The sequence below is a fragment of the Ovis canadensis genome, chromosome 22 (genome assembly GCF_042477335.2).
Source record: "Ovis canadensis isolate MfBH-ARS-UI-01 breed Bighorn chromosome 22, ARS-UI_OviCan_v2, whole genome shotgun sequence".
Taxonomy (NCBI): Eukaryota; Metazoa; Chordata; class Mammalia; order Artiodactyla; family Bovidae; genus Ovis; species Ovis canadensis.
The window spans coordinates 52902440-52920005 of NC_091266.1; the positions used below are offsets into that span (position 1 = coordinate 52902440).

A 17566-nucleotide genomic window follows, 5' to 3' on the forward strand; every position below is an offset into this window, starting at 1 on the left:
TTACTTATTTTTCAGACAAATCTGAAATGTCATGACATCTCCTAATGTCTTTAACGGTTCTCTCTGGCATCTACATACTGGGCTACATAAGTGCTTAATAAGACATTAAGTGCTTTTGCTTTTCATACTGAACACGTGACTGTAACAGTAGCTCTCTTTTGTCCACCTACTATATATCCAGAGAAGATTCCGTGCTAATTCTTCATCACCTCAAAGGAAATCGATATTCTTTCTTCCTGTTTGATAGTGACATATTTATGTGGATGAACTGCCTTAACAGTTATTTAGATTTTTAGCCTTCTATCTCTAATTAGAGAAGGGAAAACTTAAATCTTACAAGGGACAATTGCTATAAAGGGTCTCCGGGCATAGTCTGGTAGGCTGGAAGGAGAGGGAATAGGGCTAGTATCAAAAATGTACATTAAAAAGCTTGTTTTTCAAAATTAAAACTCCTTTTATATTTTTATTCAAAATGGAGAACAAGGGAAAGCTAGACTGAACAGCCGGGTGCCAAGAGGCCCACACTGCTTTTCCCTCAACCCCAGAATTTCCACATTCAGAGGTTCCACAGCTCATTTTCATGGTGCCTTCTCTTCTCCCCAAATGGCCTCAAGAATTTCACGTTGCACCAAGAATAAAACAATGTTTGAAGACTCCAGTGGCAGTTTGGATAACTGATGGACGAGAAGACATGGATGGCACAGACAGGATAGTTGAGAGAGAGTAAAAGAAAAGAGCATTTACAGATAACCTATCTTATGTCCAGGAGTAAGGGTAAAGCGGAGAAGGCAATGGTACCCCACTCCAGTACTCTTGCCTGGAAAATCCCATGGATGGAGGAGCCTGGTAGGCTGCAATCCATGGGGTCGCTAAGAGTCGGACACGACTGAGCGACTTCACTTTCGCTTTTCACTTTCATGCATTGGAGAAGGAGATGGCAACCCACTCCAGTATTCCTGCCCGGAGAATCCCAGAGACAGAGGAGCCTAGTGGGCTGCCATCCATGGGGCTGCACAGAGTCAGACATGACTGAAATGACTTAACAGCAGCAGCAGCAAGGATAAAGCAAGTGGGTGGTCAAGGATGAGTGAACTCCAATTCTGGGAGGGTAGCACTCAAGATCTCTCCTTCTTTAAAACCATGTGTGTCTAAGCGACATTTATGAGATCTGTTTGCTTTACCATGCACACAATAGTGATTGTGATCAATATGTTTAATATGTGTATATGTTAAGTTGCTTCAGTCATGTCTGACTCTTTGCAACCCTATGGACCATAGCCTGCTTAGCTCCTCTGTCCATGGGATTCTGCAGGCAAGAATACCAGGGTGGGTTGCCATGCCCTTCTCCAGGGGATCTTCCCGACCCAGGGATCGAACCAGTGTGCCTTAGGTTTCCTGCACTGGCAGGTGGGTTCTTTATCACTAGCGCCACCTGCGAAGTCCCATGTTTAATAGATGTCAGGTTAACCGTACTGTCAATAGAGCTGAGCTATACTATTGTCTTCATCGCTTCCTACTGAAATATCATCGCCTGAAACTTTTTTAAAATCTGAAACCTCCTTAAATTTGTTCCTTAGTAAAAAAGCAAACTATCATCACCAAACCTGTATAGTGCAACAGACTGAAATAAATCATAAAGTGTCCTGTCTCTTTTGTGCAAGTAAATAAATTTTTAGTGCTAGTAAATACATTTTTAGTACTGACACTGTCATCACTTGCAAGATGATCCTGTAATTTATGTTTAAGCCTAATTTCCAATTTATTCCTCATTCTATCTCATGAGGAATCTTTACTTATTATTTTTAAAGAACAAACACTACCATAGAGTACTTCATTTACCCTATGAGCTCTTTCATTGTGCAAATAAGCTAACAAACAGGGCACCAAACTGAGTGTCTGAGTTTGATCCAAACTTTCCTCAGATTTCTAATAAGGTAGAAAGTAGGTTCTATGCAGGGTATTTATTAAATTATTCTTTTAAATTATTCTCTGACATCCCAATTTAAGAAAAATTTCACAAGACAATTAAGTTCTTTTCTTGCTTAAGCCACTAGTCATTAGATTTAGCTAGGCCTTACAGCTATTGCATTACAACTGTTCCACAATTCAAAAACTTTCCATTTATTATTGATCTTACCCAACTTAAGAGCATAAGGTACATTACACTTTAAAAAAGGTTTGAAAAACTCAAAGGCATATTTAAAACATGTAATTAAGTTTCTTTCAAATACTTTTTTTTAAATACTTTTTTTAGCACACTTATTTTGAAATGATAGACTTTTTTCTAGCCAATTTGCAATGTATCTCAAATTATCAAATCCTATTCTGTAATGCTTTACGTAGTCTTGAGAAACACTGTGATTCTCCTCCCTAGAGTTATTAAATTCAGACACATGTGATTTAATGCCTGCAGACACTTCAGTGCTGCTGCCATTTTTGACACCAGATGTAATTACTAACCTAGAATTCCTTCCCCAAAACTACCTATGACATATGCTAAGATCTAAAATTATGACTCAAGATTAAAGTCTCAGTAACCTTTGCTACAAAATATTAAAGCTGTCTAATCTCATATCTTTGCAAGTATAATAAAGGAAACTGAAAATGCCAACAGCAATGGCAAATTAGGACCCTTTCATATCTAGATAAAACAATGCTGGTTTTCATGTATTTATTTATTTGAGAACAAACTGTAAACCTGGCTATTTTCTCTGAGAAGTTGCTTCAAATTGTTTGAGATGTAACAAAGGAAAGGTGGCATGAACAACCACAAGAGAAAGGGGAGGTTTTCCTATAAAAAACTATTTTGACCCTGTCACTCAGTTCAGTTCAGTTCAGTTCAGTCATTCAGTCGTGTCCAGCTCTTTGCAGCCCTATGGACTGCATTCCCATGTCCCAAATCCTATGCTCCCAATTACTTTCACATATTCAAACTCTGGGGGTCAGCCCATCCTCCCTTTTCAGCTTTATTTCTCCCTCCTTTCCCATACTCACTGAAATTACTCTATTCCAAAAGAATTTCACAGTGCTCAACTTTTTTACATAAGAATGTTCACAACAATTACTACATAGAGAAGCTGGCAACAATTCAAAAGCCAAAGGGACATCTATAAAAATATCATATAACCGTTAAAAGTAAAAATTTTTGAAAGCATGGTAATATGTTTACATACCTGTTTAAAAAATTGAGAACTGTCTTTTTTAAAACGCTATGAAGAATAACAGATTATTCTAGAGATTCCAAAAAGTACCCTTACTACTACCGTGAAACAGGTAGGTAGTACAGTTCAAAAGTACTTATTCACCAGTATAATGAAGACAAAAGAGAGAGCTTTCTTAAATACTGGCTAAAAAATAATAATCACAGGATTAGTTATACTGCCACCAAGAGTTAAATGTGAACAGCTAAACATCTAACTTATTAAACACAACTTTAAAAACACAATAATTTATTCCTGCAAAAAACTACTGATGTACTAAACAGATCTTACCTTAAAACAGACTAAAAGTAACTTTGGAGAGGTCTGGGGTTCCAAAAGCACTCTTGGAATTTTATTATTACTAAATCCATAATATCTCAGTATATGCAGTAAACTAAATAAACCTTTTTTTTTTTTTCCACAGTCTGAGGGTCCCTTTAGGACACTGACTTTTTTTTCTTCTCTATTTCAGCCATAAAATTCTGGGATTCTATTTTCATTGTGTAACTTCATGGGCTTAATGAAATTTTGTAGGCAATATCTTGAATAAATGCTCTAAAATCTTTAATAGACTACTAGATTTATGCAAAGTCCAAGAAGCAAGACATAACTGCTACTAAAACTGCTATGCAGAACATTCAAAAACACCAACTCAACTTTGAAAACAAATTAGCTAATAACTAGTGACAATTTTTACTCATTTACAAACCAAAAGAACACAGACAAGTCCAAATAAAACATAATGAGATTAAAGCACTGTTGTTTTTTTAATTATAGCACTTAAAATATTTTTTAAATGCTTTTACAGTTTTTTCAAACTCTTTGCAATTTAGGTGACAGCTTCTTTTGAGAGAGATCAAAAAAGGAACCAGAACTCCAAGTCCTTCACACACCAAAAGTAGGTCCCAAATCCATTCTCTTCTTTCCATTTCCTTGGCTACCACCTAGTTAAAGTAGCCAATGCCTCCCCTAAATGCCTCTTAACTGATCTGATCTCTCTGCAGGTTTACCCCTGTCCTCTTGTAATTCTTTCTCTGTGCAGGCAGATGAATATCAAACCTGTCTCGTAGGACAGCACAACAAAAACAGGGTCTCTTGTCTTGAGAGACAAGAGACTGTTTTCCCAGCAGCTAACACAGTGCCTGGTACCAAGTAAGTGTTCACAACATATCCGTGAATGAGTGAATGAATGCTCTGAATGTACACACTTTTCAATGTTTTCAGAATTATTTCCCTCTGATCCCACAACTATGAAACAACTGAAGTTATAAAAAGAAAATTAGTCAGACAAGGTTTTTGATGCAAGCAAGCAATTAATATTATAGTTTTACGTGATTCACTTTATTATGGATACATTACAACAAAACAAATAAGAGCTGTTCATAATTATTTGCAAATGACTAAAAATAACTCAAGGATACAGAAATATTAAAAAAACACTTATAGAATATAAACTTTATACAGATGTAAAACTAAGCAAATATATCTTACCGTCTTAATAGAACTCCTTTGCTTTTCTTCCCAAACACCAGTACTCAGTTCAAGTGTGCAATGAATATTTGCTTCAGTGTCATATGATCCAAAAATAAGTAATCTGAAGTATAAAATAAAATATAGGGACTATGATACCAATTATATGTATTAAACTTTTTCTTCCTGATCATTATACCAAAAACTAATAAATTACTCTGTTAATAGAGGAAAAAATTTAATTAAACACTTGGTACATGCTCTAGTGGAAAAGCGAAATAAAATGAAGAATCAGATGAAACTCTAGGACAAGCTGTTTTTAAGCAGCTTATTCAAAGAAAGTAGTATCTATTCATGAGGTAAAAAAATTGATCAGACATTTATACATAGTAGCAAATGCTACAGATTTTCAAATCAGGCTGTTGAATTTTAAAAATAAGTTGCAAAGTGATGCATATATACAGTATGATACCATCTCTGTAAAAATTAAACACACATAAAATAGTATAATATACTTGCTTATGAACACATACACACACCTCTCCATCCACTAATGTGACTTGGGCAAATTATTTAACTTCTCTAAACTCCTGTCTTCCTCTGGAAACTTCAGGCCAAGAACAGTAACTTACCTCTCAGAAGCAGCTGTTGTGAGAATAAGAGACAATGCACATAAGGCATTTAGCATAGTGTTCAGCAAACAGTTTGGAGAAGGAAATGGCAGCCCACTCCAGTATTCTTGCCTAGAGAATTCCATGGACAGAGGAGCCTGTTGGCTATAGTCCATGGGGTCTCAAAGAGTCAGACATGACTGAGTGACTAACACTTAGCGAACAGTCAGTGCATAATATATGTTTACTATTTCTATTACCTTGAAAACAACTGTCACAGAATAACTGCACCACTTAATTTTACTGTTTAATATTTAGATCTAAAAAGGAAATCTTTAATCCAATCTTGAGATGATATAAAGCAGTTTTTCTTATTGAAGGAGAAAAAACTGTTACCCACATGTTCAACTTCTATATTACATATTTCCTAAGTCAGAATGTGAGTCTGCCAATGTGTTTTAGGAGTAAGTTTGCAAATAGCTTTAGCATTAATCACCATTTTGACTATTACTCTATTACTTTATCTCTACACAAAGATCATAGGGATAGGAGCGAGATAATGAAAGAAAAGTGGGTAAAAGACCTTAGAGTATTAAGAGAAAATTATGTCCTAAGGTTGGAGAACTGAAGAAAACAATGCTCATAATTCACAAACTGGTTTCATAAACTGAAAAGCCAGAATAAACTCATAGCAAAAAAGTCCCTAAATTTAAATAATTTTTAATCTTAAATGGAAATTTAAACTTACTGCCTAACAATTTATTACCAAGAACATTAAAAATCTTCATAATTCAAAAATACTAGGCTTAAAAATTGAGAATTTTCATTCAGCAAAGCTCTGCTGCCACCATCTGTTCAAAAGAGCAAACTACCTGAAGGATTTACTGTCAATCCAGAGAAGGCTCTGCACCATCTGCTGCTGCTGCTGCTGCTGCTAAGTTGCTTCAGTCGTCTCTGACTCTGTGCGACCCCACAGACGGCAGCCCACCAGGCTCCCCCATCCCTGGGATTCTCTGGGCAAGAATACTGGAGTGGGTTGCCATCTCCTTCTCCAATGCATGAAAGTGAAAAGTGAAAGTGAAGTCGCTCAGTCGTGTCCAACTCTTAGCGACCCCATGGACTGCAGCCCACCAGGCTCCTCCGTCCATGGGATTTTCCAGGCAAGAGTACTGGAGTGGGTTGCCACTGCCTTTTCCAATGCACCATCTAGTACTCCCAAATTCTCAACAGGTATTACAGGATTCAGGAATGAGAAAGCGTAATTCTTGCAATCCTTCCCTAAAACCATAAATCATTCTATATTTTTGACAACACTTGTTTTTAATTGTAAAAACATGTAATAAAAAGTAATCAAAAAGTAAGCCACAGAACTAAATATCTGATAAGAAATAAATTTCTTTTTTGTTTCAGAAAATAAATTTCTGATAAGAAAACAAAAGCAAACATTTGTGACCTTAATCAGGCAACAATTTCTTAAAACAGGAGAACAACAACAAAAAAATAGGTGAATGGAACTTTACTGAAATTAAAATTTTTCTCCTTCAAAGGATACCACCAAGTAAGCAAAGATAATCCACAGAATGTGCAAATCAGGTGTCTCATAAGGACCTAGTATAACCCAACTGAAAAATGGACAAAGAATATGAATCGACATTTATCCAAAGAAGGTATGCAAAGAGCCAATCAGCACATGAAAATATGCTCAACATCTTAGTCATCAGGGAAATACAAATTAAAACCACAACGAGATATACTTCATACCCACTAGATGGCTAATTTAAAAAGAGAGAAGTATGGGTGAGGATATGGAGAACCTAGAATCCTCACACAGTGCTGGAGGGGTTGGAAAATGATGTAGTCACTTGCTTCTTAAAAAGTTAACATAAAATTAACACATGACCCAGAAATTCTACTCCTAGATATATAATCAAGAAAAATAAAAGCATATATTCACATAAAAACTTGACATGAATGTCCATATAGCATTAGTCACAACAGCCAAAAAGTGAAAACAACCCATATGTCCATGAAGTCATGAACAGGTAAATAAGATATGGCATATGGCATATATACACAATGGAATATTATTTGGTAACAAAAGGCAATGAAGTGATTATACATGCTACAATAAGGATAAACCCTGAAAACAAGCTAAGAGAAAAAAGCCAGTCACAAGAGACCTCATACTGTATGGAATGTCTGCTGGTGCTGCTGCTAAGGCGCTTCAGTCGTGTTCGACTCTGTGCGACCCCATAGACAGCAGCCCACCAGGCTCCCCCGTCCCTGGGATTCTCCAGGCAAGAACACTGGAGTGGGTTGCCATTTCCTTCTCCAACGCATGAAAGTGAAAAGTGAAAGGGGAGTCACTCAGTCATGTCCGACTCTTAGCGACCCCATGGGCTGCAGCCCACCAGGCTCCTCCATGGGATTTTCCAGGCAAAAGAGTACTGGAGTGGGGTGCCATTGCCTTCTCTGATGGAATGTCTGGAAATAAGCAAATTTATAGAGGCAAAAGTAGCATCAAAGATCACTGATCATAGATCACCATAACAAATGTAATAATAATGAAAAAGTTTGAAATACTCTGAGAATTAACAAAATATGATGTAGACACAAAGTGAGCAAATGCTGTTGGAAAAAATGGTGTTGACAGACTTGCTCAATGTAGGGTTGTCACTCAGTGTAGGGTTGTCACTCAGTGTACGGTTGTCACAAACTCTCAATTTCTAAATGTAATATTCATGAAATACAGTAAAGCAAGGTGCAGTAAAACAGGTATACTTGTGTATCTCTACTGCTATTTCATGTAGTAAAACGATTTTCATGCTTCTGATATCTGAATAGTAAAAGAATTTGAGAAAATTAAGTACAAACCCAGATGACATAAAGCCAACACTGTGTTAAAATGCCAGACTCCAAAACATTTCAGTGTGATGTTGGCATGCTATACACTTACATATGATACCTTCCACAAAAGTGAACTGTGAAATGAACTGTGGTCAGAAAAATAAGAATTCAAAAGACTATTGGTTACATAAGGTCTGGGGGAAGAGAACTAGAGGGAATAGGAATTGACTGCTAATGAGTGTGGAGCTTCTGTGACAGGGACAAAAATGTTCTAAAATCAGACTGTGAGGATGGCTGTACCTTCTTCTCCCTCTGAAACAAGTGTCACTATTTCCCCTACTAGTCCTGGAGAGAGAAACTTTGTCTTGAACTTTATAACCTCTAATATTAGAAAATAACCAATACTTGACCAAATCAAAGTTCAATGAGATCATAACTCACCTAGACTCAAATTCTTAACATTCCTTGGCTTCTTCTACCTACACCCACCCACATATTCTGTCACTCACTAAATCCTGTCCTAGTTATACCATTTGTCCCTTTTCGTTTCTACTAATACATGTATTTCAAGAACTTAGTTCCTCACTTTTAACCTATAATACCTCTTAATTTGTTTCTGGGCCTTCAATTTCTCTTACTATGCAATCCATACTATAAACAGCAATTTCTGAAAACAAGTGTTATCTTAATGTCACCTTCAGGTATCTTTAATAAGTTCATCAGAAGCACCTGATTGACAGTTATGGCATCATGGTGCAAAGAGAGGGAAAATTCAGATATAATACCCTTGGATTTTTATTTTTCTGACCACAGTTCATTTCACAGTTCACTTTTGCTGAAAGTATCATATTTAAGTATATAGCATGCCAACAGCACACTGAAATATTTTGGAGTCTGGCATTTTAACAGTGTTGGCTTTGTGTCATCTGGGTTTGTACTTAATTTTCTGAAGTTCTTTTGCTATTCAGATATCAGAAGCATGAAAATCGTTGTTTTACTACATGAAATAGCAGTAGAGGGATATACAAGCAAACCTGTTTTACCACGCCTTGCTTTACTGCTCTTTGCTTTATTTTATAAATATTACAATTTTTAGAAATTGAGGGTTTGTGACAACCTTGCATTGAGCAAGAAAGTCTATCAATACCATTTTTCCTACATCATTTGCTCACTCTGTGTCTGTGTCACGTTTTGTTAATTCTCAGAGTATCTCAAATTTTTCAATATCATTATATTTGTTATGGTGATCTATGATGAATGACCCTTGATGCTATTATGTAATTATTTTGGAGCACCATGAAGAAGGCAAACTTGTTTGACTTAAAAAAAATCTGTTAATGTACCTTTTATTTCAGTTGAACAATGCAGTGATAGTTTCAGGTGGACAGAGAAGGGACTCAGCCATACATATACATGTATCCATTCTTCCCCAAACTCCCCTCCCATCCAGGCTGCCACCTAACACTGAGCAGAGTTCCCTGTGCTAAACACAGTAGGTAGTTGTTGATTATCTACTTTAAACATAGCAGTGTGTTTGGGTTCATGCCAAACTCCCTAAGTATCCCTTCCCCCTGGCAACCCTAAGTTCATTCTGCGAGTCTCTGTTTTGTTAAGTTCATGTCTCATTTCTTTTTAGATTCCACATATAAGGAATGTCACATGATATTTTTCCTTCTCTGACTTACTTCACTCAGTATGACAATCTCGAGGTCCATCCATGTTGATGCGAATGGCATGATTTCATTCTTTTTAATGGCTGAGTAATATTCTACTGAATATACGTACCACATCTTATTTCATTCCTCTGTCAATGGACATTTAAGTTGCTTCCATGTCTTGGCTACTGTAAATAGTGCTGCGCTGAACATGGGGGTGAATGTATCCTTTCACATCATGTTTTTCTCCAAGTATATGTTGGCGAGTGGGATTGCGGGGTCATATGGTAGCTCTATTTTTAGTTTTTTAAGGAACCTCCATTCTGTTCCCCATAGTGACTATACCAATTTACATTCCCACCAACAGTGTAGGAGAATTCCCTTCTCTCCACATCCTCTCAAGCATTTACTGTTTCAAACTCAATTGACTTTTGAAAATGACAACAAAGGATTTAGATTATTACATAAACTTTACTGATAAAACAGTGGCAGGATTTGAGAGCACTGACTCCAGTTTTGAAAAAAGTTCTGCTGTGAGTAAAATACTATCAAGCAGAACTGCATGCTACAGAGAAATCGTCTATGAAAGGAAGAGTCAATCAATGCAGCCAATTTCTCTGTTGTCTTACTTTAAGAAATTACCATGCCATCTCATCCTTCAGCAACCACCACACTTGGTAAGTCACGGGAGCCATCAATATGAAGGCAAGATTATCCACCAGCAAAGAGTTTATGACTCGCTGAAGGCTCATATGATGGTGAGCATCGTTTGGTAGTCAAGTCTTTTATAATTAAGGTATGTACATTTTTCTAGACATAATACTATCACACACTTAATAGACTACAGTCTAGTGTAAACATAACTTTTATTTGTACTGGGGAACCAAAACATTCATGTGATTTGCTTTATCGTCATGTTGTGGTGCTCTGGAACTATGCCTATACAATTACAAAAGAAACAATACTATTTCCAACACAATAATCTTAGGGAAGAGGAAGCGGGGGGAGAAAAGAATACCTACATAAACCTAGGGCAAGTGAACTCCAAATTTAGCATCTTCTGAGAAGCCTGCTTCTAGTCAAAAACAACCTAACTACAGGAAGATTACTTAATTATACCCCAGAGAAGTGTATAGAAACAAAGGGAAATCATTCAGTTATTTTATTTTATTTATCTCTTACTGCTAGAGGAACTTAAACAGTTAAATAAATACAGGCATAGGCATAAGATCTCTAGGAATTCAGTTTATCTTGTAGAGTTATATGTCCAAATTCAGAGTTACAGACCATCATTGTTACAGATCCACATAGCTTTTAAAAAAAAACTCTAGGAATTATATTCAGCAACAGTGCCAAGTAATTCTTCTGTTTTTCAACAGCTCACTTTGAGTGGAAGTTTTCCCTTAAACAAAATTAAATATCTCATGTTTGAGCTAATTTCCTTTTATCTCTCCTCCAGCCTTTATATAAATGATGCTTCATTATTAATACACATTTCTATATCTCAAGATCTTCCTGAAAAGGTAATTTAAAAAATGACTTGCCTTCAAACAGATTTTTTAAAAAATTCCAAAATTTATATACTTCTAACACAATATGAAAAATTTAAGAATCAAAACTTTCTTCAGCAAGCTAAAGAAAAAAAAAGACTATGAAGATAGAATGAGTGAAGGATTTTGAAGTCAAACAAACTTAGCTTCAAATTCCAGCTATGTGATTTTAAGCAAGTAACTTGTGGATCTCAGTTCTTCATCTATAAAACAGATATATTACTAATCTCATGAAGATGTTCTGAGGACTGAAATAATGAATGCGAAGTACCTACTATATATATATATGTATATTGTAGATAATAAGTAAATGCTATTAATAACAATAAAGGTATCATGCCCCCAAATATATTCAAATTTAGCTAGATATTTTCTCTTTTGAAAAAAGATAAAACTGTCAAATATTAAAGTAAATACAGACTATAAGGTACATCTATTTACCAACTACTCAGAAGGGGAAAGTTAATATTTAAAATTATTTACTGCAGATAGATGAATGGATAAGAAAGCTGTGGTACATATACACAATGGAGTATTACTCAGCCGTTAAAAAGAATTCATTTGAATCAGTTCTGATGAGATGGATGAAACTGGAGCCGATTATACAGAGTGAAGTAAGCCAGAAAGAAAAACACCAATACAGTATACTAACACATATATATGGAATTTAGGAAGATGGCAATGACGACCCTGTATGCAAGACAGGGAAAGAGACACAGATGTGTATAACGGACTTTTGGACTCAGAGGGAGAGGGTGGGATGATTTGGGAGAATGACATTCTAACATGTATACTATCATGTGAATTGAATCGCCAGTCTATGTCTGACGCAGGATGCAGCATGCTTGGGGCTGGTGCATGGGGATGACCCAGAAAGATGTTCTGGGGAGGGAGGTGGGAGGGGGGTTCATGTTTGGGAATGCATGTAAGAATTAAAGATTTTAAAATTTAAAAAATAAAAAACTAAAAATTAAAAAAATAAAAAAAAAAAGAAAGAAAAAAAAAATAAATAAAATAAAATTATTTACTGCAGATAATTTTTTTTAAGTTACCACTCGAGTCAAAAATAAACAAGTGAATGTACTCAAACTCAATCCTAAAATAAACGGAAGATTACAGACAAATGTAAGCTAGAATTATATCTTTGGTTTTAACTTTTTAAATAGCTCATGAATTTGAAATGAATTTCAAAGCTCCATGTTAATAGCCTTCTCCATGGAAGAACTAAGTACTTCACTATATAATATGGATATAATGCTACTTAAAAGTATTAATTACTTCTGCCAAATTTTTATTTCAGCTGCCTCTAATAGAAGAAACAAGATCAGCTACTTTTATTTCAAAATTGTTTAATCACATGATTAAACCCTTCCCTTTGTCTTATAAAAATCTAAGTAAAAATATGTATTTCTGGTTCTAGAAGGATGGTGTAGTGATAGCATGGTTCCAAAATCTTCCCATAAAAGCACAGAGAACAATCAGGAAAACAAAGGCAAAACCTGTCAACAACATCTACAACAAAACCAGGTGAACAGTACTTCAGGTGATAGTGGTAAAGTGGTCACACAAACTCTCCAACAGACTGCAGTATAAAAAGTGGATAAAAAGAATTGTAAAAACACATTTAAAGGCAATGAAAACCTTTCCAAAGCAGAGAGAAGCCAGAGGACAGTCTAATTTCAAAAAATTTCAAGAAGGAGTACAAATTACTAGCTTGGGGTTTACATAGCTCAGGGCTAGAGCTGCAGGAAAATGGTGGTATAGTTCATGCAGCAGAAAGTTGAAGCTTTATGGGTTTTAACTATCAGAGGATGGAGTGCAAAGCCGACAGAGCAGCTAGAAATTATGGGGTGACCCCTACGAGCAAAGAAACCACGGAGAGGGTAAGTTCCATCTCTGCTCAAATCCTTGGCTGACTGCTATATACAGGAGGAGACTCTGGGACACCAGTCTAACACGGCAGCAGTGGGAAGACAAAACAGAGAGCGGAAACACGCTGCTGCTGGGAAGATGGAAAGGCGGGAAGGGTAAGGAGACGAGGACAGGAAAGCCAACTGCCCTCTAGAACATAACATCAATCATTCCAGAATATAACAGAATCCAGAGTTTCTACAACTCATTATTTCCAATGCCCAGTTTTCAAGAAGCAGCAGCAAGAAAAAGAAAAGCAAAGAAAAAAGACAAGGTCATGTCACAAGCATATAGGAGCCAGTTTGAAGAGGCTCCAAGAAGCTACATCTGAGAAAATTTAGGCACCAAAATAATTAAGCATGGTAAAGAATTTAACCATTCTCTCCTCCCCTGAAAAGCAGGCAGGGTTTATCAAGAGATTAAAAACTAAGAAACCTATCAAGTTTCCTTCTCCAGAAAACTGACCTCTTTTCTACAAGGCTGTTTTTTTAAATCTAATTTATCTTCTATTTAACTGCACATGGGAATATTATTTTCTTTTGCAAAGTATCTAAAATCCTCTTAGAAGCTGAACTATAAAAATAATCTTAATAATCTTAGTGACTGCAACACTAATGTGAAATAATTTAGTCTTCTAATAGCAGTACTACAAACACAGCATTGAGATCTTCTGTGATTAAAAAACTAACTTTAGTCAATGCAAAAAAAAAAAAAGGCAACTTCAGAATGACTGTTTGCTTTCTAAAACATTTGATAAAAGCAAGGTATAAGAACCAATTTTTACAAACACAATTATGTTTCCATTCCCAAGCTTTATTTGGGAAATTCAAAACTGTATTTCATATAATTAGAAAACAACTTCCCTTCACGGTGCAAGATCCTTTCAAATAAATGAAATTCAAATTCCAGTTCTCACAAGTAAATGTCCAAAAAACCCAGTTTTCTATAAAGATTTACTTTTTTCTTGATAAACATGAGAATGATTATATCAAGGCATAAGAACAGAAGTTACATCTACTGAAGCCTTAGTGTGTAGTAACGGCAACCCACTCCAGTACTCTTGCTTGGAGAATCCCGTGGACAGAGGAGCCTGGTGGGCTGCTGTCCATAGGGCTGCCCACAGTCAGACACAACTGAAGCGACTTAGCAGCAGCAACAGGCACTATAGTTTATTTACCTATCTCTGATCACAATTACCAGCAAAGCAGCACACTTGTCCATTTTTACAGATGTGTAACTTGCCCAAGAACATGTAACTAACAGTAAAACCGTAACGCCAGGATGTGAACATAGCACTTGTAACTCAAAAGTCAGGATTATTTCTACTTCGCGTTGCCTTCTGAAGCATAAAGCTGTACAACTCCACTATTTTCAGTAAAGGGCTGTCTATTAATACTTCTAACTTGTTTCCTCTTTGGCAAAATTGACTCTTAAATTACAACAGCTAAGTTTGGTAAATCTTCACACAGACTTCTGGCAGTCTGAAATTAAAAATAAAGTTAAGAAAGAAAAAAATCCTCACAGAGAACCAACCATTTTATTATTTCAAAATAAAGTTTAAGAAAACAAAGAAATCCTTGCAGAAAGCCATCACTGTCTGTGGGTGATGAGTATGATCCTTTCCTGGATTTTGGGAAAACATTATTAAAGTTATATTTTACTTGATTCAAGATCAAGTTCAAAAATGCTTAAGAAACAAACATTTAAAAGAATATTAAGCTAGGGGATTTCCCTGGTGGCAGAGTGGATAAGAATCTACCTGTCAATGCAGGGGACATGAGTTCAATCCCTGGTCCAGGAGGATTCCACACGCTACGGAAGCCCATGTGCCACAACTTCTGAGTCTGTGCTCTAGATCCCACAGGCCACAACTACTGAGCCTGTGTGATGCAACTACTGAAGGCCACGTGCCCAGAGCCTTTGTTCCACAACAAAAGCCACCACAATCAGAAGCCTTTGCACTGCCACAAAGAGTAGCCCCTCTCACAGCAGCTAGAGAAAGCACGTGTGCAGCAATGAAGACCCAGGGCAACCAAAAGATAAAAATTAAAAAAATATATTATATTAAATTAAAACTATAACAACATTGGGCTTCCCAGGTGGCTCAGTGGTAAAGAATCCGCCTGCCAATGCAGGAGACGCAGCAGATGCAGGTTTGACCCCTGGATTGGGAAGATCCTCTGCAGGAGGAAATGGCAAACCACTCTAGTGTTTTTGCCTAGAGAAGCGCATGGACAGAGGACCCTGGCAGGCTGCAGTCCATGGGCTGACACAACTTAAGAGACTAAGCATGAACGAACATGATAATACTAAGCTATCCCTATGACACTGTAACAACTTGGACATGTTTAAATAGGTCTCAAGTAGGAGAAGTGTGAACACGCATGCCTAAATGTTAAAAACCCAAGAAACTTTGAATCATGATAGCATGCTAATTTAGAACAATTTTGTATACATACAAGTGGTCTACAGACATGTTCTAATCTTAACTGGTTTATGCTCTTTCAAAAATCTGATCATTCTAAAACGTTCTTCTATTTGTTTCAAATATTTTCACATGAAGCTGGGTTTCAAAGAGGCAGAGGAACCAGAGATTAAATTGCCAACATTTGCTGGATCATGGAGAAAGCAAGGGAGTTCCAGAAAAATATCTACTTTTGCTTCATTGACTGTGCTAAAGCCTCTGACTATGTGGATCACAACAAACTGTGGAAAATTCTTTAAGAGATAGGAGTACCAGACCATCTTAACCTGTTTCCTGAGAAACCTGTAGGCAGGTCAAGAAGTAACAATTACAACCAGACATGGAACTCACTGGTTCAAAATTGGAAAAGTAGTACAACAAGGCTGTATATTGTCAACTTCTGTGCAGAGCACACCATGTGAAATGCTGGGCTGGATGAATCACAGGCTGGAATCAAGATTGCCAGAAGAAATGTCAACAACCTCAGATATGCAGATGATACTATTCTAATGGCAGGAAGTAAGGAGGAACTAAAGAGACTCTTCATGAGGGTGAAAGAGGAGAGTGGAAAAGCTGTCTTGAAACTCAACATTCAAAAAAACTAAAATCAAGGTCCCATCATGTCATGGCAAGCAGAAAGGGAAGAGTAGTAGTGACAGATTTTATTTTCTTGAGCTCCAAAATCACTGCTGACGGTGACTGCAGCCATGAAATTAAAAGATGCTTGCTCTTTGGAAGGAAAGTTATGACAAACCTAGACACCATATTATAAAGCAAAGATTAAAAAGCAAAGAGTCATGTTGATGTATAGTAAAACCAATACAATGTTGTAAAGTAATTAGCCTCCAATTAAAATAAATAAATTTATATTAAATAAAAAATAAAAAGTAAAGATATCACTTTGCCGACAAAGGTCCATGTAGTCAAAACTATGGTTTTTCCAGTAGTCATGTATGGATGTGAGAGTTGGACCATAAAGAAGGCTGTGTGCCAAAGAATTGATGCTTTTGAACTGTGGTGTTGGAGAAGACTCTTGAGAGACCCTTGGACAGCAAGGAGATCAAACCAGTCAATCCTAAAGGAAATCAACACTGAATATTCATTGGAAGGACTGATGCTGAAGTTGAAGCTCTAATACTTTGGCCATCTGATGTAAAGAGCTGACTCATTGGAAACAACCCTAAAGCTGGGAAAGATTGAAGCCAAAAGGCGAAGTGGGTGGCAAAAGATGAGATGGTTAGATAGCATTACCGACTCAATGGACCTGAATCTGAGCAAACTCCAAGAGATAGTGGAGGACAGAGGAGACTGGCATGCTACAGTCCATGAGGTCACAAAGAGTCGGATGCTACTTAGCAACTGAACAACTACTTTTCACATCACTAAGTGAAGTAGTCATGGTAAAAATATCTTAAGAGCTCTTAAGCCTTAAGCTTCCAAAATTGAAATAAACGAAAAGCATTTTTTTGTTCTTCCTCCAAAAAGGGGGGCATTATTATTCGTTCTTCTGTTTTTTCTAGAGTGTCATTTTCTGTTTTAGAAATTACAATAAACCACACAAGATGAATTTATATTCAGTAGGGAGAAAACTTAAAATACTGAGATTACAATAGTATATTTCCTTTAGTGTGAATTCTAGAAACTTGGACGCTATATGAATTGAGAGTTCTTTTTTTATAGTAACAAAAATGTTTAGAGGAAAATAATGTAAAAAAGATTTTAATAAAAATGAGATGAATGTTTCAACTTCTCAACACAAAGACAAAAAAGCAAGGATGAGTTGAAAACAATAATTTATTCTCTCCTCCAGTAACAATTTTACGTACGCCTTAAACCACGTGAATAATACTCAGCACCA

General features: G+C 36.4%; 1 protein-coding gene across 1 annotated transcript in view; it reads right to left on the reverse strand.

The window, feature by feature from the left end:
• The window catches only part of PDZD8 (PDZ domain containing 8), an 80369-nt gene that overhangs the window by 33517 nt on the left and 29286 nt on the right, over positions 1-17566 (reverse strand). The window contains exon 3 of the mRNA XM_069567617.1: positions 4692-4794. Coding sequence (XP_069423718.1) covers positions 4692-4794 — 103 coding nt within the window. The remainder of the gene's footprint in view (positions 1-4691; positions 4795-17566) is intronic.